The sequence below is a fragment of the Schistocerca piceifrons genome, chromosome 1 (assembly GCF_021461385.2).
Source record: "Schistocerca piceifrons isolate TAMUIC-IGC-003096 chromosome 1, iqSchPice1.1, whole genome shotgun sequence".
Classification (NCBI taxonomy): Eukaryota; Metazoa; Arthropoda; class Insecta; order Orthoptera; family Acrididae; genus Schistocerca; species Schistocerca piceifrons.
Window position 1 is genome coordinate 76566582 of NC_060138.1, and position 22881 is coordinate 76589462.

The following is a 22881-nucleotide window of genomic DNA, read 5'->3' on the forward strand; positions in this document are numbered from 1 at the left end:
CTCACCTGATTTGGCCCCATGTGACTTTTTTCTTTTCCCTAAAGTCAAGTCAGCTTTGAAAGGAACTAGATTTGAGACTGTTGAAGCAGTAAAATAAAAAGCGACGGAAGTAATGTATCGATCTGCAGCATTGCTATGAACAGTGGAAAATTCGTATGGAGCGGTGTAGAGACCGAGGAGGAGAGTACATTGAAGGAGATAACATGAAATTGTAAATAATTGTAAATAAATGTTTTTTTCAGCATCAGTCCGGTTTTTTTCTAGCCGCACCTCGTACATGTGTGCAGCGTACCAAAACTACCAAACTCTAGCTGTAGCGCTACTTAACGTATGGCGGTGGGAGTTATGCAGCTGTGATCACATTGCAGTTCACTATCATGAACTGTGTCATGTGCATAACATCTAAAGTTACTACCATCATTGCCTGGGTGAGTCACAAATTTCATTTGAAATCCATTTGACCGTTCTTCCGTTAGAAAACTTGTGGCACTGACTGCAATGTATAGTATCTGCCTGTTTGCATTGATGGGTTACTCTGAGGGCGTCATGTGAGCAAAAGTACGATTCTGATTTCGCAAGACTGATGTTTTCGCGTTCTGTGATGGTTTCCGTGGACTAGCTCATTCTATTCGAGATATCTTATTAAGTTTGAGCTCAGAATACACTGCACACTCACCACCCATCGGGCGCTCCAGTCAGGCATTGTCAGCAACCGTAGGGACAAAGCCTTTTGCATTCTTGTCGGTTGTGAGACGCCTTAAGCCGGCTAGTCTGACTTGACGTTATCACCAACAGCGCCTCCCTGAGACAGGCACCCATTAGCGCGCCAGCAGAAGGCCAGAGATGAGTCTGGCTTCACGACTCAGAACGCCGGCTGACGCTAAACGCCGCTGTCACGTTCGACAAGCGGGCACGCGATAGGCCGCCGCAGCTTCGAGACAAAAAAACTGACTGATGAAGACCGAGGGAGCATGGGGGACGCACTGACACGCACACTGCGTAAGGGTAAAATGTGTGGAAAACATGCAAACAGAAAACGCCAGGGACCCATTTGTTTATGTGATTTCATGCACAACACAGGCTGTATACCGTATGCCAACATAATCACACAGCCATACAGGGTGGTCGGAAATTCACGTTACGGTCTTCTAGGACTTGTAGAGGGGAGTGAGTACATCGTATTTTGAATAGGAACCCATGTCCGGGAACGTCATCCAACGAGACTACAGAGCGTGAAAGTTGCTCCTCAAAGCGTTCTGAATAAGTGTTCTAGCTTGAGGCTGGAAATTCCCGTTACAGACTTGTAGAGGGGAGAGAGTACATCGTATTTTGAATAGGAACCCATGTCCGGAAACATCATCCATCGAGACTACAGAGCGTCGAAGTTATAGGGGCGGGCGTCTGTAAATATACGTATACACGGGGCGATTCTGTGATGATGTTACAGACTTTCTAGGATAATGGAGAACGATAAATGTATTTACTTGAAGTAAGGATCCCCGTACCGGAAACGACATAGTCGAACGTCGTAAACGAAAACCTTTCTGATACCTCTGACAGTTGAATACATGTACCGGTTCTTGTGTTGCGAAGAGTGTAGGGCTGGTAACTTTCAGTGGTGGTGATGTGGACAAAAACGAGAAAAAATGTCCAATAAACGTCGACTCTAAACTGCGTACCTGAGGAGCTATGACCATTCGTTCATCTTCGCTGATGGGACACACATTTGCTCTGCTGAGCAATTGTCCATAGCTGTTAAGGTACGCACTTTAGAGCCTACCTGTACTGGGCATTTTTTCTCGTTTTTGACCACACTACCACCAGTGAAAGTTACCAGCCCTACACTCTTCGCAACACAACAACCGGTACATGTATTCAACTGTCAGAGGTATCAGAAAGGTTTTTTTTTTTGGTCATCAGTCTACTGACTGGTTTGATGCGGCCCGCCACGAATTCCTTTCCTGTGCTAACCTCTTCATCTCCGAGTAGCACTTGCAACCTACGTCCTCAATTATTTGCTTGATGTATTCCAATCTCTCTCTCCCTCTACAGTTTTTGCCCTCTACCGCTCCCTCTAGTACCATGGAAGTCAATCCCTTATGTCTTAGCAGATGTCCTGTCATCCTGTCCCGTCTCCTTATCAGTGTTTTCCACATATTCCATTCCTCTCCGATTCTGCGTAGAACCTCCTCATTCCTTACCTTATCAGTCTACCTAATTTTGAACATTCGTCTGTAGCACCACATCTCAAATGCTTCGATTCTCTTCTGTTCCGGTTTTCCCACAGTCCATGTTTCACTACCATACAATGCTGTACTCCAGACGTACACCCTCAGAAATTTCTTCCTCAAATTAAGGCCGGTATTTGATATTAACAGACTTCTCTTGGCCAGAAATGCCTTTTTTGCCACAGCGAGTCTGCTTTTGGTGTTCTCCTTTCTCCGTCCGTCATTGGTTATTTTATTGCCTAGGTAGCAGAATTCCTTAACTTCATTCTCTTCGTGACCATCAATCCTGATGTTAAGTTTCTCACTGTTCTCATTTCTATTACTTCTCATTACCTTCGTCTTTCTCCGATTTACTCTCAAACCATATTGTGTACTCATTAGACTGTTCATTCCGATCAGCAGATCATTTAATTCATCTTCACTTTCACTCAGGATAGCAATGTCATCAGCGAATCGTATCATTGATATCCTTTCACCTTGTATTTTAATTCCACTCCTGAACCTTTCTTTTATTTCCATCATTGCTTCCTCGATGTACAGATTGAAGAGTAGGCGCGAAAGGCTACAACCTTATCTTATACCCTTCTTAATACGAGCACTTCGTTCTTGATCGTCCACTCTTAATATTCCCTCTTGGTTGTTGTACATATTGTATATGACCCGTCTCTCCCTATAGCTTACCCCTACTTTTTTCAGAATCTCGAACAGCTTGCACTATTTTATATTGTCGAACGCTTTTTCCAGGTCGACAAATCCTATGAAAGTGTCTTGATTTTTCTTTAGCCTTGCTTCCATTATTAGCCGTAACGTCAGAATTGCCTCTCTCGTCCCTTTACTTTTCCTAAAGCCAAACTGATCGTCACCTAGCGCATTCTCAATTTTCTTTTCCATTCTTCTGAATATTATTCTTGTAAGCAGCTTCGACGCATCAGCTGTTAAGCTGATTGTGCGATAAAGCTCGCACTTGTCAACTCTTGCCGTCTTCGGAATTGTGTGGACGATGCTTTTCCGAAAGTCAGATGGTATATCGCCAGACTCATATATTCTACACACCAACGTGAATAATCGTTTTGTTGCCACTTCCCCCAATGATTTTAGAAATTCTGATGAAATGTTATCTATCCCTTCTGCCTTATTTGACCATAAGTCCTCCAAAGCTCTTTTAAATTCCGATTCTAATACTGGATCCCCTATCTCTCCTAAATCGACTCTTGTTTCTTCTTCTATCACATCAGACAAATCTTCACCCTCATAGAGGCTTTCAATGTATTCTTTCCACCTATCTGCTCTCTCCTCTGCATTTAACAGTGGAATTCCCGTTGCACTCTTGTTACCACCGTTGCTTTTAATGTCACCAAAGGTTGTTTTGACTTTCCGGTATGCTGAGTCTGTCCTTCCGACAATCATACCTTTTTCGATGTCTTCACATTTTTCCTGCAGCCATTCCGTCTTAGCTTCCCTGCACTTCCTATTTATTTCATTCCTCAGCGACTTGTATTTCAGTATTCCTGATTTTCCCGGAACATGTTTGTACTTCCTCCTTTCATCAATCAAATGAAGTATTTCTTCTGTTGCACATGGTTTCTTCGCAGCTGCCTTCTTTGTACCTATGTTTTCCTTCCCAACTTCTGTGATGGCCCTTTTCAGAGATGTCCATTCCTCTTCAACAGTACTGCCTACTGCGCTATTCCTTATTGCTGTATCTATATCGTTAGAGAACTTCAAACGTATCTCGTCATTCCTTAGTACTTCCGTATCCAACTTCTTTGCGTATTGATTCTTCCTGACTAATGTCTTGAACTTCAGCCTACTCTTCATCACTACTATATTGTGATCTGAGTCTATATCTGCTCCTGGGTACGCCTTACAATCCAGTATCTGATTTCGGAATCTCTGTCTGACCATGATGTAATCTAATTGAAATCTTCCCGTAACTCCCGTCCGTTTCCAAGTATACCTCCTCCTCTTGTGATTCTTGAACGGGGTATTCGCTATTACTAGCTGAAACTTGTTACAGAACTCAATTAGTCTTTCTCTTCATTCCTTGTCCCAAGCCCATATTCTCCTGTAACCTCTTTTTCTACTCCTTCCCCTACAACTGCCATGACTATTAGATTTTCGTCCCCCTTTACATACTGCAATACCCTTTCAATATCCTCATACACTTTCTCTATCTGTTCATCTTCAGCTTGCGACGTCGGCATGTATACCTGAACTATCGTTGTCGGTGTTGGTCTGCTTTCGATTCTGATTAGAACAACCCGGTCACTGAACTGTTCACAGTAACACACCCTCTGCCCTACCTTCCTATTCATAACGAATCCTACACCTGTCATACCATTTTCTGCTGCTGTTGATATTACCCGATACTGATCTGACCAGAAATCCTTGTCTTCCTTCCACTTCACTTCACTGACCCCTACTATATCTAGATTGAGCCTTTGCATTTCCCTTTTCAGATTTTCTAGTTTCCCTACCACGTTCAAGCTTCTGACATTCTACGCCCCGACTCGTAGAACGTTACCTTTTTTTATTTTTTATTTATTTATTTATTGTTCCGTGGGGCCACATTTAGGAGAAGTCTCCATGGTCATGGAACGAGTCAATACATGATATTATAACACAATTGTAGAAACAGATAAAATGAAATATAAGAAACATATTCAGGCGACAAGTCGTTAGTTTAAATAAAGAAAATCAAGAATGTAACACTGGAATTTGCTCAATTTTTTAGCTCTTCCAGGAGCTCCTCGACAGAATAGAAGGAGTGAGCCATGAGGAAACTCTTCAGTTTAGACTTAAAAGTGTTTGGGCTACTGCTAAGATTTTTGAGTTCTTGTGGTAGCTTATTGAAAATGGATGCAGCAGAATACTGCACTCCTTTCTGCACAAGAGTCAAGGAAGTGCATTCCACATGCAGATTTGATTTCTGCCTAGTATTAACTGAGTGAAAGCTGCTAACTCTTGGGAATAAGCTAATATTGCTAACAACAAACGACATTAAAGAAAATACATACTGTGAGGGCAATGTCAAAATTCCCAGACTATTGAATAGGGGTCGACAAGAGGTTTTCGAACTTACACCATACATAGCTCGAACAGCCCGTTTTTGAGCCAAAAATACCCTTTTTGAATCAGAAGAATTACCCCAAAAAATAATACCATATGACATAAGCGTATGAAAATATGCGAAGTATACTACTTTTCGTGTTGAAATGTCACTTATTTCAGATACTGTTCTAATGGTAAATAAAGCGGCATTTAGTTTCTGAACAAGATCCTGAACATGGGCTTTCCACAACAGCTTACTATCTATCCGTACGCCTAGGAACTTGAACTGTTCCGTCTCGCTTATAACATGCCCATTCTGTCTGATTAAAATGTCAGTTCTTGTTGAATTGTGGGTTAGAAACTGTAAAAACTGAGTCTTACTGTGATTTAGCATCAAATTATTTTCCACAAGCCACGAACTTATATCATGAACTACATTATTTGATAATGTTTCAATATTACACACAAGATCCTTCACTACCAAGGTGGTGTCATCAGCAAACAGAAATATTTTTGAATCACCTGTAATACTAGAAGGCATATCATTTACATAAATAAGAAACAGCAGTGGCCCCAGCACCGACCCTTGGGGAACGCCCCATTTAACAGTGCCCCATTGGGACTGAACATCATTACCACTCTCAATATTGCGGAGGATTACCTTCTGCTTTCTGTTCTTAAAGTAGGAGGCGAACCAATTGTAAGCTACTCTCCTTACTCCATAATGTTCCAACTTCTGCAGTAATATTTTGTGGTCAACACAGTCAAAAGCCTTCGTTAAATCAAAGAAAACACCTAACTTCGCAACCTTTTGTTTAATCCGTCCAAAACTTCACAGAGAAAAGAGACTATAGCATTTTCAGTTGTTAAGCCATTTCTAAAACCAAACTGTACATTTGACAGCAAATTATGTGAATTTAAATGCTGCAGTAACCTTGTATATACAACCCTCTCGATAACTTTAGTAAACACCGATGGCATAGAAATAGGTCTATAATTTCAACATTATCCCTGTCTCCCTTTTTATAAAGTGGCTTCACTACCGAGTACTTAATCGGTCAGGAAACCGACCACTCCTAAATGAAAAGTTACAGATATGGCTAAGTACTGAACTAACATACGTGGAAAAATACTTCAGTATTCTGCTAGATACCCCGTCATATCCATGAGAGATCTTGGTCTTTAGTGATTTAATTATTAACTCAATCTCCCTCTTGTCAGTATCATGGAGGAGCATTTCAGGTAACAGTCTCGGAACACATTTTTCTAAGAGCGCTATATGGTTCCCTGTTGGGACTAGGTTTCTATTTAGTTCACCTGCTATATTCAGAAAGTGATTATTAAGTACTGTACATATATGCGACTTATCAGTAACACGGACATCCCCACTACGCACTGATTCTATATTCTCGACCTGTCTCTGCAGACCAGCCACTTCCTTTACGACTGACCATATGGTTTTAATTTTATCCTGAGACTTAGCTATTCTATCTGCATACCACATACTTTTTGCCTTCCTAATAACTTTTTTAAGCACCTTACAATACTGTTTGTAATGGGCTGCTGCATTTAGATTTTGACTGTTTCTAACGTTTTGATATAATTGCCACTTTGTTCTACAAGATATTCTTATCCATTTAGTCAGCCACCCAGGCTGCCTGTTTGTGCTAGTACCCTGTTTTGAATGTTCTAACGGAAAGCAACTTTCAAAGAGCACGAGAAAAGTCTTGAGGAAGGCATTATATTTATCGTCTACTGTATCAGCACTATAAACATCTTGCCGCTCTTGTTCCTTGATAAGGTTTACAAAAGTCTGTACAGCAACTGGATCAGCTTTCCTGAACAGCTGATGACTATATTTAAGACGTGTTGCAGCACAAAAATCTTTTAAAGTTAAAATTTGTGCATCATGATCTGAAAGGCCATTCACCTTTTTGCTAACAGAATGCCCTTCTAATAATGACGAATGAACAAAAATATTGTCTATGGTTGTTCTACTGTTCCCTTGCACTCTCGTTGGAAAGAATACGGTTTGCATAAGATTATATGAATTAAGGAGGGCTACCAGCATCCTTTTCCTTGCACAATCACTTATACAATTAATATTGAAGTCACCACATATAACTAACTTTTTGTATTTCCTATAAAGTGAACCAAGAACCTCCTCTAGCTTTAGCAAAAATGTTGTGAAATCGGAGTCTGGGGTTTCTATAAATAACAACAGTAAGAAGTTTAGCTCCACTAAATTTAACCACACTTGCACAACATTCAAACACCTTTTCAGTGCAGTACTTTGAAACATCAATTGACTCAAATGGGATACCGTTTTTCACATACATGGCTACTCCCCCACACCGCAAAGAGCTCCTAGAAAAGCTGCCAGCCAACCTGTATCCTGGTAAAGGAAGCCTCTGAATTATCTCCTTATTTAAGAAGTGTTCAGATATACCAATAATTTCAGAGTCAACATCTATAAGCAGTTCACTAACTTTATCTCTAATACCTTGTATATTTTGATGAAATATACTAATTCCCTCAATAATCGGATACCCAAGCTTTGTAGAAAGTGATTTCTTTGTTAGCGAGACTTCCCTTAAGCAGGAATACCTATCAGCTGACTTTAATCTAAAAAATGTCCAGCTCTAACACCCACAACTACCGGAATTTTCCCATGAGTGATCCCACCACCTCCATCTATGCTGTCACCTATAAGCTTTGCCAACCTCCCCTTTCCATACCTGTTGAGGTGCAGACCATGTCTAGTGAAACCCATCCTACTGATAGGCTCCACCGACACCACTGAAATGTGACTCACGCCTTCTGTCATCAGCGCAACCCCAAGTCTCATGTTATTACGCCTGACGGCTGTATTAAGATGAGGCCGATCGTGACGCTGAAACAGTTCCACGAAATGCACATTCGTGTTGCCAGTCTGAGTGGCTATCTTTTCCAGGTCACCATCTATGTCATACTCCCCATCCGTATCAATACTATTACCAGCCCCACCCACAATCACTACCTGATCCTCTTTAGTAAAATCCCTACATAACCCCCCTATGTTAAAAGTCACCTGAGCCAATCCTGCATTAGGCTTCACAATGCTGGTTACCTGGTACTCACTCCCCAAGACTTCCTGCAACTGCTGGCCTACACCTCTACCATGAGAACTACCTAACAGCAGAACCTTCTTGTTTCTCTTAGACTTTGCAACTGTCCTAGCCACCGTAACTGCTGAGGTCTGCTGCATACTTCCTACATCTACAGCTACTAGAGATTCCTCTCCACTAGACTCTGACAGTTGGTCATGTCTATTAGAAACACCAATAGTAAAACTATCTGAAAATCTCCTTCTCCTAGCAGATCTCTTGCCAACAGCCAGCTCCCATTCCCCAACCCCCTTCTCCCTCCTCATCCTATCTAGCTCCACCTGTGCGTTTTTCAACTGCACCTGAAGGGCACAGATCTTACGCACCTGCTCCTCTATCAACTTACTCTTGCTACATAACCTGCAGTTCCAGGAGAGGATCTCACCAGAATGCCCACTGGCTTCCCCACTGCATTCCCCCCAGTGAAAATACTTGGAACAAGTCTCACACCGCAATCCACTACTCACGAACCTACGGCAAAGCCCACACTTCTCACTCATGGTAAAATGTTACAATTATTGAAACAAGAAAACAACTTTATCTAAGTTCCGCTACTACAATAAGAAGATGTTAAAAACTGACTACAATTATCACAAACTTGCTCTACAAGGGAAGTAACTACTATTATTGACAGTATTAATCAACAACAAATGAGAATATAACAAAATACTAACACAGAATTATTCAATCTTTTTCTCATGGTAACCTCCCCTGTGGCAGTCCCCTCCCAGAGATCCGAATGGGGGACTATTTCGAATTCTTTTGCCAATGGAGAGATCATCATGACACTTCTTCAATTACAGGCCACATGTCCTGTGGATACACGTTACGTGTCTTTAATGCAGTGGTTTCCATTGCCTTCTGCATCCTCATGTCGTTGATCATTGCTGATTCTTCCGCCTTTAGGGGTAATCTCCCACCCCTAGGACAAGAGAGTGCCCTGAACCTCTATCTGCTCCTCCGCTCTCTTTGACAAGGCCGTTGGCAGAATGAGGGTGACTTCTTATGCCGGATGTCTTCGGCCGCCAATGCTGATTATTTATCAAAATTTAGGCAGTGGTGGGGATCGAACCCGGGACCGAAGACGTTTCAATTATGAATCAAAGACGCTACCCCTTGATCACGGGTACCGTGGAAGAACCTTGCTTCAACTAAATACATTTAGCGTTCTCCATCATCCTAGAAAGTCTGTATCATCATCACGGAATCACCCCGTGTACGCATGCATTCACGGATGCCCGCGCCTATAACTTTGACGCTCAGTAGTCTTGTTGGGTGACGTTTCCGGACATGGGTTCCTATTCAAAATATGATGTACTCTCTCCCCTCTACAAGTCCTACAAGTCTGTAACGGGAATTTCCGACCACCCTGTATATCCATGGATATATTATCTTTGTGGTTAGCAGTGTGTCCAGCCTCAAGCTAGAACGCTTTTTCAGAACGGTTTGAGGATCAAAGTTTTTGCAGTGATGTATTTATTATAATTATAATCCACGTTAGGAGTTTTCCGACAATTACACCGATAAATGTGAAAGACCTGAGAGACCTAAATCGATACCACGTACTTACTTGAAGCAGATGATATTCACTCATAACTACAAAAACTTGGTAGAGGTAGCCATCACAAACTATTCCATGTGGTAAACAACATATATGAGACAGGCTAAACTCCCTCAGACTTAAAGAAGAATGAAACAATTCCAATTCTGAATTCAGTAAATGCTGCAGTAAGGTTACGATATTATCGAATCACCTATTTAATAAGTCGTGGCTGCAAAAATTCGACGCGGTTTACTTTAGAAAAATGTAAAAGCTAGTAGAAATGGAAGTCGTGGAAGATAAATTCGGAGCCGGAGAAATGTGGAACGTGTGGGGATGTGCAGACCTTACAGCTTATCTTAGATAATAGTTTGAAAAAGGTAAACTTAAGGTGTTAGCAATTGTAGATTTAGAGAAAGATTTTGACAGTGTTGACTTTAATACATTCTTTGAAATTCTGAGAACAGCAGGAATAAAATACAGTTCATCTACAACGTGTACAGAAACAATACTAATTTTATTCAGCCTGGATATTGATCAAGCAGTGAAGGAAACAAAGAAGAAATTTGGAAACTGAATAAAAGTTTAGAGAGAAGATACAAAAACTGTGAGGTTTCCCGACGACAAAGGACTTAGAAGAGCAATTGAAGACACTGGGTAAGATCTCTAAAAGAAGGCAATTAACAGGAGTACAAAAACAAAACAAGGCTAATGGAATGTAGTCGAATAAAATGAGGGGATGTTGAGGGAATTAGATTACAAAATGAGACACTAAAAGTAGTACATGGATTGTGTGATTTTGCTAGCAAAGAAAACGACGATGGCTGAAGTAGAGCAGTTATAAAATGCGGCCTGACAATTATAAGAACAGCGTTTATGAAAAAAAGGAAACTTGCCAAGCTCTAACTTAAATTAAAAGAATAGAATGTCTTTTCTGGGGGCATTTCTCTGTAATGTAACTTCACGCAGTAGTGAAACGTGGACGATTAACAATTCAGCCTACAATAGAAGAGGAACTTTTGAGAAGTGGTGATATCGAATGCAGAAGATCAGATGAATTGATCGGATTACAAATGGATAGGTACTGAATTATTTTAGGAGGGGGGAGGGAAATTAATATCACAACTAGACTAAAATCAGGCACAGGTTGACAAGACACATCCTCAGTCATCAAGGAACCATCAGTCTGGTAATGAAGGAAAAATGAGATAAAATTGTAGAACAAGGCTAGACTATGAGAAGGCTGAAATGGGTGTAGCGTCTAGTAGTTATACAGAGATAAAGAGACTTGCACTGAATAGAGTAATATGGTGAGCTGCGTTAAATCAGCCTTGAGACTGGAGACCACAACAATAACTACAAGAACTTCTGTTAACTTTGAAAACTGCGCCAGAAAGTGGAACTTACAATCAGCACCGAATAAAGCGATTAGGAGCACCAGATACGTGAATGTAGTTAATGTGTAAGGGGCGATCAAAAAGTTTCCACTGGAGGGCGCTGCTGCATTGTATATGCAACATAGCGCAACTCCGAAGCGGGTATATAAGCACTTACCTGTAGGAAAGGGATTACCGTGGCTTCGTCTCTTTTCAAATTGCGTGCGGTAGATGCGTAAACGTGAACTATGGCGACATTAGTACCAATTGCGTCCAAAACGACCACCGTACTGTTATTCTATTCTTGGCTGCCACAGGAGAAACACGAGTAGACAACCATTGGAGAATGAAGGATGTGCATAGGGCAGTATGTCTGTTGAATGTCATTGCTGTGGAAGGGAGCGCCAAGGCAAGTACCCATGTCGCAAATGTTATAAGGCAAGAGTTACTCCATATCAAATGGCATTCGAGCACTCTACCTCTCTTCATGCGATTATCACCCTTTCGGTCCCATAAAAAGACCTTAAGGGATCGACGATTCCTGTCGGACGAGAATGTGCAACAGGCAGTTACGGACCTTCACGTAGCAGGACATGGTGTTTCAGCAAAATGGTTCAAATGGCTCTGAGCACTATGGGACTTAACATCTGTGGTCATCAGTCCCCTTGAACTTAGAACTACTTAAAGCTAACTAACCTAAGGACATCACACACATCCATGCCCGAGGCAGGATTCGAACCTGCGACCGTAGCAGTCGCGCGGTTCCGGACTGAGCGCCTAGAACCGCGAGGCCACCGCGGCCGGCATGTTTCAGCAAAGGGGCATCTTCAACCTGGTGGATCGGTGGGATGATGGCCTCAATGCTTACGGAGATTTCGTCTGGTTGCCATACCGAGTCTGAAATGTATGGCTTACGAACGGAAATGTTTTTATCGCCGCTTATACGAGGGTGAGTTGGAAAACAAGTTTGCCCTGTCGACTGTGGGCAGAGCTGTGTGATGTGCGCCAAAGGCAGCTCTCATGGAGTGGAAACACCCGTCTTCACCTGTCCGAAAGAAATTTAAAAACACTCCGTCTGCAGGTAAAGTGCTACTCAGTGTTTTCTGGGACGCCAAAGAAGTTTTGCTGCTGGACTTTCTGGAGGATGCAACCATCAATGCTGCGAGGTACTGTGCCACTCTGTCGAAATTGAAAGAGGTGATTCCCGAAAAAGCGGCCTGCCCTTCTCAGATCTTGCGTTTTGCTGTTGGATGACAATGTGAGACCACACACGGCGACGGCAACGCAAAACCATATTGAAACTCTTGTTTGGACGCGCCTACACCATCCGCCTTACAGTCGGAATTTCGCACGAAGTGACTTCCATCTACTTCCTGCTTTGAAGAAGAATCTAGGCGGAAGGCGCTTAGGCAGCAATGCTGACGTCAAACAAGCCGTTCAACGCTTCTTCCGCATGCAACTCCCTGATTTTTTGCTGGAAGGCTCTTTGATGCTTATAAAGCGGTATGACAAATGTCTCACTGTACTTGGAAATTATGTAGAAAAATAAAGATGTGTCTTATCTTTAATGTCTCATTCTCTTTTTTTTCCTTTCACACACAACTCTGACCACAGTCGACAGGGGAGACTTATCTTCCATTTCCCCACGTATATTCGTAGTGTATTGTGGTTACTTTTAATACCTGCCCGAATGACACCACGCCTTATCACACCACTCCCGGGAAGGAAGCGTGGCGGCACCGGACCGGATCCTCTCGGAGGTCCGGTGTGCCGGTCAGCCTGCACGGGGATTTTAGGCGGTCTCCAACATTCGACTACATGAATGCTGGGCTGATACCCATGTCTCGACTCAGTTACTCGATTCCCTAATATTTAAAAAATGTTTCGCAGCCTTTCACATGGGATAACACTAGACATAGACAGATAGGAAACACAAATGCCTTTCCGGTGGGGAGAAGTTGGGGTAGGAGTGAAAGGATGGCGACAGGATGGGTTTCGAGCTACCCTCCACCACTAATATTGTCAAATCCAAAAATTTAATACGTCGACTCTTTCAAATACGAGATACAGGCCCAGATGAAAATTGTGATCGTTTTTATACACGAGGAGTTTATTTTGTTGTGAACTTGGGTTGAAATGACAACAATTGATCATTAAAAACTTGTTGTGGAACAATAATTATCTTTTCATCATTAAATAAAACCAAACCAAAACCGTAAACTACCCACTGGATTAATGCATATGTCATAGTCACTTTCTTAGTTACTTACTTCGGGGCGAACGAATACTGAATGGACGATTGTTGTGGGAGAGGTCGACGGAGTTATCATCATCAGGCAGTGTGTGGACTATGTGCTTGTCTTGCTGAGAAGGTTACGCGTAACGATCTGGAACCCCATTTATTGTTTAAGCTACTAGGGTAATAATACACTACTGCCCATTAAAATTGCTGCACCTCGAGGATGACGTGCTACAGACGCGAAATTTAACCGACAGGAAGAAGATGTTGTGATATGCAAATCATTAGCTTCTCAGAGCATTCACACAAGGTTGGTTCAAATGGCTCTGAGCACTATGGGACTCAACTGCTGAGGTCATTAGTCCCCTAGAACTTAGAACTAGTTGAACCTAATTAACCTAAGGACATCACAAACATCCATGCCCGAGGCAGGATTCGAACTTGCGACCGTAGCGGTCTTGCGGTTCCAGACTGCAGCGCCTTTAACCGCACGGCCACTTCGGCCGGCCACACAAGGTTGGAGCCACGTGCAACGTGCTCACATGAGGAAAGTTCCAACCGATTTCTCATACACAAACATCCGTTGACCGGCGTTGCCCGATCAAACGTTGTGGTGATGCCTCTTGTAAGGAGGAGAATTGCGTACCATCACGTTTCCGACTTTCATAAAGGTCGGATTGTAGCTTATCGCGATTGCGGCTTATCGTATCGCGACATTACTGCTCGCGTTGGTCGAGATCCAATGACTGTTAGCAGTATATGGATTCGGTGGGTCCAGGAGAGTAATACGGAACGCCTTGCTGGATCCCAACGACCTCGTATCACTAGCAGTTGACGTTTGCAAGACAACAACCATCTGCACGAGCAGTTCGACGACGTTTGCAGCAGCATGGACTATGAGCTCGGAGACCATGGCTCCGGTTACCCTTGACGCTGCATCACAGATAGGAGAGCCTGCGATGGTGTACTCAACCACGAACCTGGGTACACGAATGGCAAAACGTAATTTTTTCGGAAGAATCTAGGTTCTGTTTAAAGAATCATGATGGTCGCATCCGTATTTGGCGACATCGCGGTGAACGCACACTGTAAGCACATATTCGTCATCGCCATACTGGCGTCTCAACCAGCGTGATGGTATGGGGTGCCATTGGTTACACGTCTAGGTCACCTCTTGTTCGCATTGACGGCACTTTGAACAGTGGATGTGTTACGACCCGTGGCTTTACCCTTCATTGCCGGCCAGGGTGGCCGAGTGGTTCTAGGCGCTACAGTCTGGAACCGCACGGCCGCTACGGTCGCAGGTTCGAATCCTGCCTCGGGCATAGATGTGTGTTAAGTCCTTAGGTTAGTTAGGTTTTAGTAGTTCTAAGTTCTAGGGGACTGATGACCATAGAAGATAAGTCCCATAGTGCTCAGAGCCATTTGAACCATTTCTTCCCTTCATTCGATCCCTGCGGAACCCTACATTTCCGCAGGATAATGCACGACCGAATGTTGCAGGTAATGTACGGGCCCTTCTGGATACAGAAAATGTTCGACTGCTGCCCTGGCCAGCACATTCTCCAGATCTTTCACCAACTGAAAACGCCTGGTCAATGGTGGCCGAGCAACTGGCTCGTCACAAGACGCCAGTCACTACTCTTGATGAACTGTGGTATCGTGTTGAAGCTGCATGGGCAGCTGTACATTTACATGCCATCAAAGCTCTGATTGACTCAATGCCCAGGGCGTATCAAGGCTGTTATTACGGCCAGAAGTGGTTGTTCTGGGTACTGATTTCTGAGGATATATGCACCCAAATTGGGTGAAAATGTAATCATAGGTCAGTTCTAGTATAATAGAATACCCGTTTATCATCTGCACCTCTTCTTGGTGTAGAAATTTTAATGGCCAGTAGCGTGCAGTGCGATATTGATGTGGACGATTATGTGAAATTAATTGGGAGGTGGCTTGGAATACTTATACAGGGCTATTACAAATGATTGAAGCGATTTCATAAATTCACTGTAGCTCCATTCATTGACATATGGTCACGACACACTACAGACACGTAGAAAAACTCATAAAGTTTTGTTCGGCTGAAGCCGCACTTCAGGTTTCAGCCGCCAGAGCGCTCGAGAGCGCAGTGAGACAAAATGGCGACAGGAGCCGAGAAAGCGTATGTCGTGCTTGAAATGCACTCACATCAGTGAGTCATAATAGTGTAACGACACTTCAGGACGAAATTCAACAAATATCCACCAACTGTTAACTCTATTCGGCGATGGTATGCGCAGTTTAAAGCTTCTGGATGCCTCTGTAAGGGGAAATCAACGGGTCGGCCTGCAGTGAGCGAAGAAACGGTTGAACGCGTGCGGGCAGGTTTCACGCGTAGCCCGCGGAAGTCGACGAATAAAGCAAGCAGGGAGCTAAACGTACCACAGCCGACGGTCTGGAAAATCTTACGGAAAAGGCTAAAGCAGAAGCCTTACCGTTTACAATGGCTACAAGCCCTGACACACGATGACAAAGTCAAACGCTTTGAATTTTCGGCGCGGTTGCAACAGCTCATGGAAGAGGATGCGTTCAGTGCGAAACTTGTTTTCAGTGATGAAGCAACATTTTTTCTTAATGGTGAAGTGAACAGACACAATGTGCGAATCTGGGCGGTAGAGAATCCTCACGCATTCGTGCAGCAAATTCGCAATTCACCAAAAGTTAACGTGTTTTGTGCAATCTCACGGTTTAAAGTTGACGGCCCCTTTTTCTTCTGCGAAAAAAACGTTACAGGACACGTGTATCTGGACTTGCTGGAAAATTGGCTCATGTCACAACTGGAGACCGACAGCGCCAACTTCGTCTTTCAACAGGATGGTGCTCCACCGCACTTCCATCATGATGTTCGGCATTTCTTAAACAGGAGATTGGAAAACCGATGGATCGGTCCTGGTGGAGATCATGATCAGCAATTCATGTCATGGCCTCCACGCTCTCCCGACTTAACCCCATGCGATTTCTTTCTGTGGGGTTATGTGAAAGATTCAGTGTTTAAACCTCCTCTACCAAGAAACGTGCCAGAACTGCGAGCTCGCATCAACGATGCTTTCGAACTCATTGATGGGGACATGCTGCGCCGAGTGTGGGAGGAACTTGATTGTCGGCTTGATGTCTGCCGAATCACTAAAGGGGCACATATCGAACATTTCTGAATGCCTAAAAAAACTTTTTGAGTTTTTGTATGTGTGTGCAAAGCATTGTGAAAATATCTCAAATAATAAAGTTATTGTAGAGCTGTGAAATCGCTTCAATCATTTGTAATAACCCTGTATAAGTTAGGAGGACTGTGGAGAAGAATTATGTACGAGGATCGTTTAATAAGTAACGCAACTACAGTTTTTCGCGCCAAATTTCGCTTTAAACTCTAAACATAGCCATTAAAATCGCGTGTGTAATGGAGGTGCGTTCCAGGCTGAGAGTTGTCACTGAGTTTCTTTTGGTGGAAAACCAGAGCATCGAAGATATTTATAGACGCTTACAGACCATCTATGGACACCTGGCAGTGAACAAAAGCAAGGTAAGTCTTTGGGCGAGGCGCTTGTCATCACCGCAACACAGTCACGCAAACCTGTCCGATCTCCTCACGTGCCAGCCGGTCGCACACAACTACGACTCCTGTTATGTTGGAACGTGAGGACACTCTCATTCGAGGTGACACACGGATCACAATCAATCACCTTGCTTCTCGACTGGATGTCTCTGTCAGTAATGAAGACACAGTCATCCACCAGTTAGGGTACTCAAAGGCCTGTGCCCTCTGGGTTCCTCACCGCCTAACACAAGACCAAAGCCGCACCATCAGCTGCTAAAGTCAAGGCGACAAACTTCTCGGACTCTGAAGGTGTTTTCCGCTAGATATCCTACCTCTTGGTGAAACGATCAACCCTGAAGTGTATTGTGCTACCCTCAGAAAATTGAAGGAATGACGTGATCTTCGTCATAAAAATGCAAACGAACTTCCCCTTCGCTATGACAGTACAAGGCCTCACACAAGTCTGCGCCCTATAGAGGGGCTCACAAGACTTCATTATACTGTTTTTCCCCATTCACATTACAGCCCGGATGTCGCACTATCCGACTTACGTCTGTTTGGCTCAGTGAAAGATGCACTCCACAGAAAGCGTATACGGATGGTGGGGATGATATTAGATGCGACAAGAGGGTGGTCTGACATCGACCAATACCATTCGGTCATACACGTCCTTCCAGTAAGGCGCATTGAGTGGAGAGTGTGTTGAAATTAAGGATTTTTAGCCAAACGTTTGGGGACTAATACGGTGTACTGGAACCAAGAAGAAAACCAAGCTGCCTTCAGAAAAAAAGTGTCGCATTACTTATTCAACGCGTCTCGTATGCTGAAAGTATGCACACATGACGCTAGCGATGTGTTATTTTGTCCAAAATTGACGTAGTGAGCCCGAGGCTGTCAGAAAATACAGGTTAATTGTTACAATAAAGTAGAAACAAAAAATAGTCATCGTTAATAGTGCCACTTATAAGTAACAAACAGCATCATTACTGGTTCCGAAATCATCTCTATTCATCATCAGACTGCTGTTCACTTTTAAATTTACTTATTGTGAAATATTCCCTTGGAAAAATTATGAAATGACTGTGCTGGTTGTTTGATTATCAAACAGCTGAGTGAAACTCAACGTACTCAGACATTTTTCTCTTTACTTATTCTGGTCATCACTAAACTGACACACAATATTTTTAGCGCAACGCAATCCGACTTTCAATAATCCCTACAAAAGAATGGCCCTGACTAACAATAACCTTTTACCTTTCATGAATCACTTATCTCACAAAATCTTCGTTACTCGAACTACTGCAATACAGCGTGCGCAAATATTGCCAGCTAAATAAAAGATTCTAACTACTGGAGGCGCTAACTAGGTGATAGGCATAGTTAGCAAATAGAAGATTTTGATGGAGAACAAACAATATATTTACCTTAACAGTGTTCAAAAGTCATAACATATATAAAAGTTCATGTCATCCAGTCTTACAAATTTCCTTTTTCTCACGGACACACATCCAGATCGTCCGCTCTCAAAACTCTGTCATCTCTCTCTCCACATCCACCACTGCTGGCGGCTCAACTCCAACTGCACAACGCTGCGCCCTGTTCACATCCAACTGCCCATCACTACAGTACCACATATTCCAACAATACAAACCAGCCACAGACTGTACACAGCACAGTCAGTGATTTTCATACAGAGCGCTACGTGGCGTTACCAACATAAAAACCTAAACAGCCTACTTACAATTGTTTATGCTGTGATATTGTCTAATATCTGTGGTGTCGGATTGGAAGCACCGGTGGTCTAGGGGCAGTCTGCCGCCGGCAGTGCTGCGAGGCGGTCACGCGCCAGAGCGCTGCGGGCGAAGCGCGCACGGTGTGTTTGTGTTTACTTCGGCCGCTGTAAGTGCAGTTTTCCTTTTAGACCACCATGGCGCACAACTATCGGAAGAAGACATTACGTTTCAACTTTTGTTCCGACTTCGCCCGACCCAAGGCCCTGGAGGTAGAACGATTCATACGCGATGAAGTTAAAATACCACCAACGGATCTAATTGGTATCCACTTGTCCATAGTTAGCAGTACCGTCTACGTCAAAATGATCAACGATGCGGCGTGCGACAAGGTACTTCAAGAGGCAAAACGTGGACTGCGCTTCTGTCATTCCGACGGCAACGTCGGACCCGTTACCGTCGATCACGCAGGTCTCGGCACACGGACGATAAGAATCTTCGAACTGCCGTTCGAACTACCTGCAGACGTCGTCATCGAGGCGCTCCGTCCCTACGGCAACGTTCTGGAACATGTTGCCGAACGATGGGTACAATTTCAGACCTATCCAGTTTTAAACGGTGTTAGACAGGTCCGCATCGAGTTGCAGAAACACGTGCCTTCCTATCTACGTATCGGAGGCTGCCGTGTCATTATAATGTACGACGGCCAACCTCGGACCTGTTCCGGCTGCGGGAAAGAAGGTCACCTACGGTCTGAATGCATTCAATGACGTGTCGCGCAGCTCCCGTTGTCGGAAGCGTCCGTCACACCCACGATGACCGCCCTACCGGTCACTTACGCAGCGGCTCTTGCCACGTCTACCGTTTCGTCCAGTCCGTCGCCCGGTCCTTCCGATCGGCACGTCCCACCGTCCCAGTCACCAACGGACGGTACAGACGTCCCACCTGACAACCTTGCTGCCGAACAGGCTCCCGTACCGGACGCTGAGGAGACCAGTACATCTTCACAACACCTGTTTGACAATTTCATTGTACCCACCGACGCCTTCGAACCAGGTCGACGCTCCTCCTTGCCGTCGTCCGACACTGAGGAACACGTGCGCAAACAACGCTCGCCACGTAGGCGCAAACGCCGTCGCCGTTCACCCACGGGCTCTCAGAGCGTTGCCACCCGCGACGACGAAGACGACACCCAAGCAGCCGACATTTCCACGCAGAGGTCGGCGGACAACTTTCACGATGAACAAGACGTTTCGCAGGACGGGACCACTATGGAGGTCGCCACGCACAATGTAACGATCGGTGCGCCGGTTGAGACGCCTGTCTCCCCGCCGACAACTCCAGATCTCTCTCACCACGACGCAATTCCCATGAACATTGGACAGACCCACGGCACAGGAGCATGGGCCGACGACATTGAGGAAGGTACGCCCCCTCCTCCGGATGAGTTACCTCCGCCAGACGAGGCTGCCTGTTAACATCAAAAGCGAGGCATTGCAGCTGATGGGACGGGACTTCCTGTCGGTGCCCTCCTCTTACTTCCCTTGGTGATGGTAGATGCGCATCCACCACCACTGAAACAAACATACCGGTTTGCCACACTGAACATCAACATGATCGGCACTGCACCCAAGCTGCAACTCCTATGTGACATGCTTCGGGCCTCTGACGTCGACGTCGCCCTTCTTCAGGAAGTACGCGTTGCCACACTACCACCAGTCTACGGCTACGACTCATACACGTCCACATGTGATCAATCAGGGCGTGGAGTGGCTTTCTACATACGCGAAGGAATCCCACTCACGGACACGACAATCCTTCCCTGTGGAAGAGGCATGGCTGTTACCATCTTCGACACGCGCGTCATCAATATCTACGCTCCGTCTGGCTCCACGAACCGTCGGCAGCGGTCCACTTTCTTCGGACATGACGTGGCGCCCCTGTTTTCTGGACGCTATGATCGCCTTATCATGGGAGGCGATTTCAACTGTGTCCTCCATCCGCAGGACCAAGTACCTGGTTATTCGCCATGCCCGGCGCTGCTCACCTTAATCGAAGATTTTCATCTAGTGGACGTTTGGGAGAAAATTCATGGCAATAACCCCGGTGTTACCCATTATACAGCACATTCTGCGAGCAGACTGGACCGGTTTTATGTCTCTGCTCACCTCGGCAATGAAGTCGCCCAAGCTGAACGATGGCCCCTTGCATTTTCGGACCATTGCGCCGTCATTTGCTCCCTGGCACTGCCACCTCAGTCAGTGTGGCGCAGCAGAGGTTACTGGAAGCTTAATACCTCCCTCCTTAATGATCCACACTGCCGACAATGTATTGCCACTACATGGGCGTCTTGCGAAAGACGCCTTCCGCAGTACACATCCACGTTCCATTGGTGGCTCAAATGTGCCAAACCTGCGATCAGAAAGGCCTTCATACAATGTGGCAAGGAAGCAGCAGCGTGGCATCAAGACACCACAAATTTTCACTACGCCGTCCTCCGTGAGCTCGATGCGCTCCCTCCATCACCTGACACCCACAGGGAACGACAACGTACTAAAGCTTGTCTCCTCTCTCTTCAACGTGCACGACTGCATGGTGTCGTGGTGCGTTCCCGACGACAAGACCTCCTCCACGACGAAACCCCATCCACCATCCATGCCGCATCCGACCATAGTCGTCGACGTCGGCTTTTCGTCCCCAACATCACGACCTCCGATGGTGTTCACCACACATCACAGGCGGCAGGCGTGTCCGCCTTTGCTGAACATTATCGCCAATTTTATGATGATGAACCGATGGCGACGCCCATTCCTGATGATCTCCGTCCTTCCCCTGATCGGACCCTCACCGTAGCAAAGTCAACGTCCATGATGTCTGCAATCACCGCAGAAGAGGTGGTAGATGCGATCAACAAAGGGGCCAAGAACAAATCACCCGGACCAGATGGTTTCCCAGTGGAGTTTTACCGGGCGTTCACCACGTTAATGCTTCCTCGCTGGACGGAAATGATTCAGGAACTCTTTACTCCGTCCTTCCCAATTCCACCTGAATTCGTCACTGGCATTCTACTACCTGTGCCTAAACCGAAGGGAGGGTCTCATGTCTCTGCATATCGTCCCCTTACACTACTGAATGCAGACTATAAAATCTATGCACGCCTCTTAGCAGCGCGCATACGCACCGTCTTACCTACGGTCCTTTCACCTGAGCAGACTGCACGTGGTTGTGGGGCCACCTTACAAACAGCCCTAGGAGAATGCCGTGACCTCATTGCACTGGCGTCGGTTTGTCGCCTTCGTGCAGCACTGGTATCCGTTGATTTCACGAGTGCCTTTGATCGCGTTCGACACCCATTCCTCCTCATGGTGGCGACACGTATGGGGTTCCCATTGCTTTTTGTCGATGTCATTCGCCGGTTACTCCTTCCCGCGGTCTCGATGGTACAAGTCAATGGGAGGCTTGTAGGACCGATTCCTATACGCCGCTCTGTGCGTCAAGGCTGCCCTATGTCTACTTTACTATATGCCATTGCACTTGAGCCCCTCATCACTGGACTTACCTCTAGACTGCAGGGCCTCACTTTGCGTGACCACACCTTTCACTGTAGGGCTTATGCGGACGATCTCCTCTTTCTCACCTGCTCCTCCACGGAACTCAATGACGCCATCCAATGGATCCACCAGTATGGACGTCTTTCAGGTAGCATTCTTAATGTCCATAAATCGACTATGATGCACATTGGGCGCGGCCTCCCGGCTATGGTGCCGACCCCACTCCCAGTCAGTGCCACCCTTCGTTACTTGGGTATCGAATTTACGAGCTCCACACACCGTACAGTGGCCCTGGCTTACCGGCGGCTTTTGCAGTCGATTCGGCACCATGTCCGCGGTCAAGTGCACCGTAACTTAAACCAACTCCAACGTGTGTCCTATGTCAACATCTATGTCACCCCTAAACTGGCACACGTCGCCCAGATCCTCCCAATGCCGTTACTCCTTGG

The 22881-nt window shown here is 45.1% G+C and overlaps 1 protein-coding gene across 1 annotated transcript in view; it reads left to right on the forward strand.

Moving 5' to 3' along the window:
* Nucleotides 1-20359, forward strand: part of LOC124777574 (translation initiation factor IF-2-like) — a 124933-nt gene extending 104574 nt beyond the window's left edge. The window contains exon 3 of the mRNA XM_047253066.1: nt 19850-20359. Within this exon, the coding sequence (XP_047109022.1) occupies nt 19850-20359 (510 nt within the window). The remainder of the gene's footprint in view (nt 1-19849) is intronic.
* Nucleotides 20360-22881: the final 2522 nt, after the last annotated feature.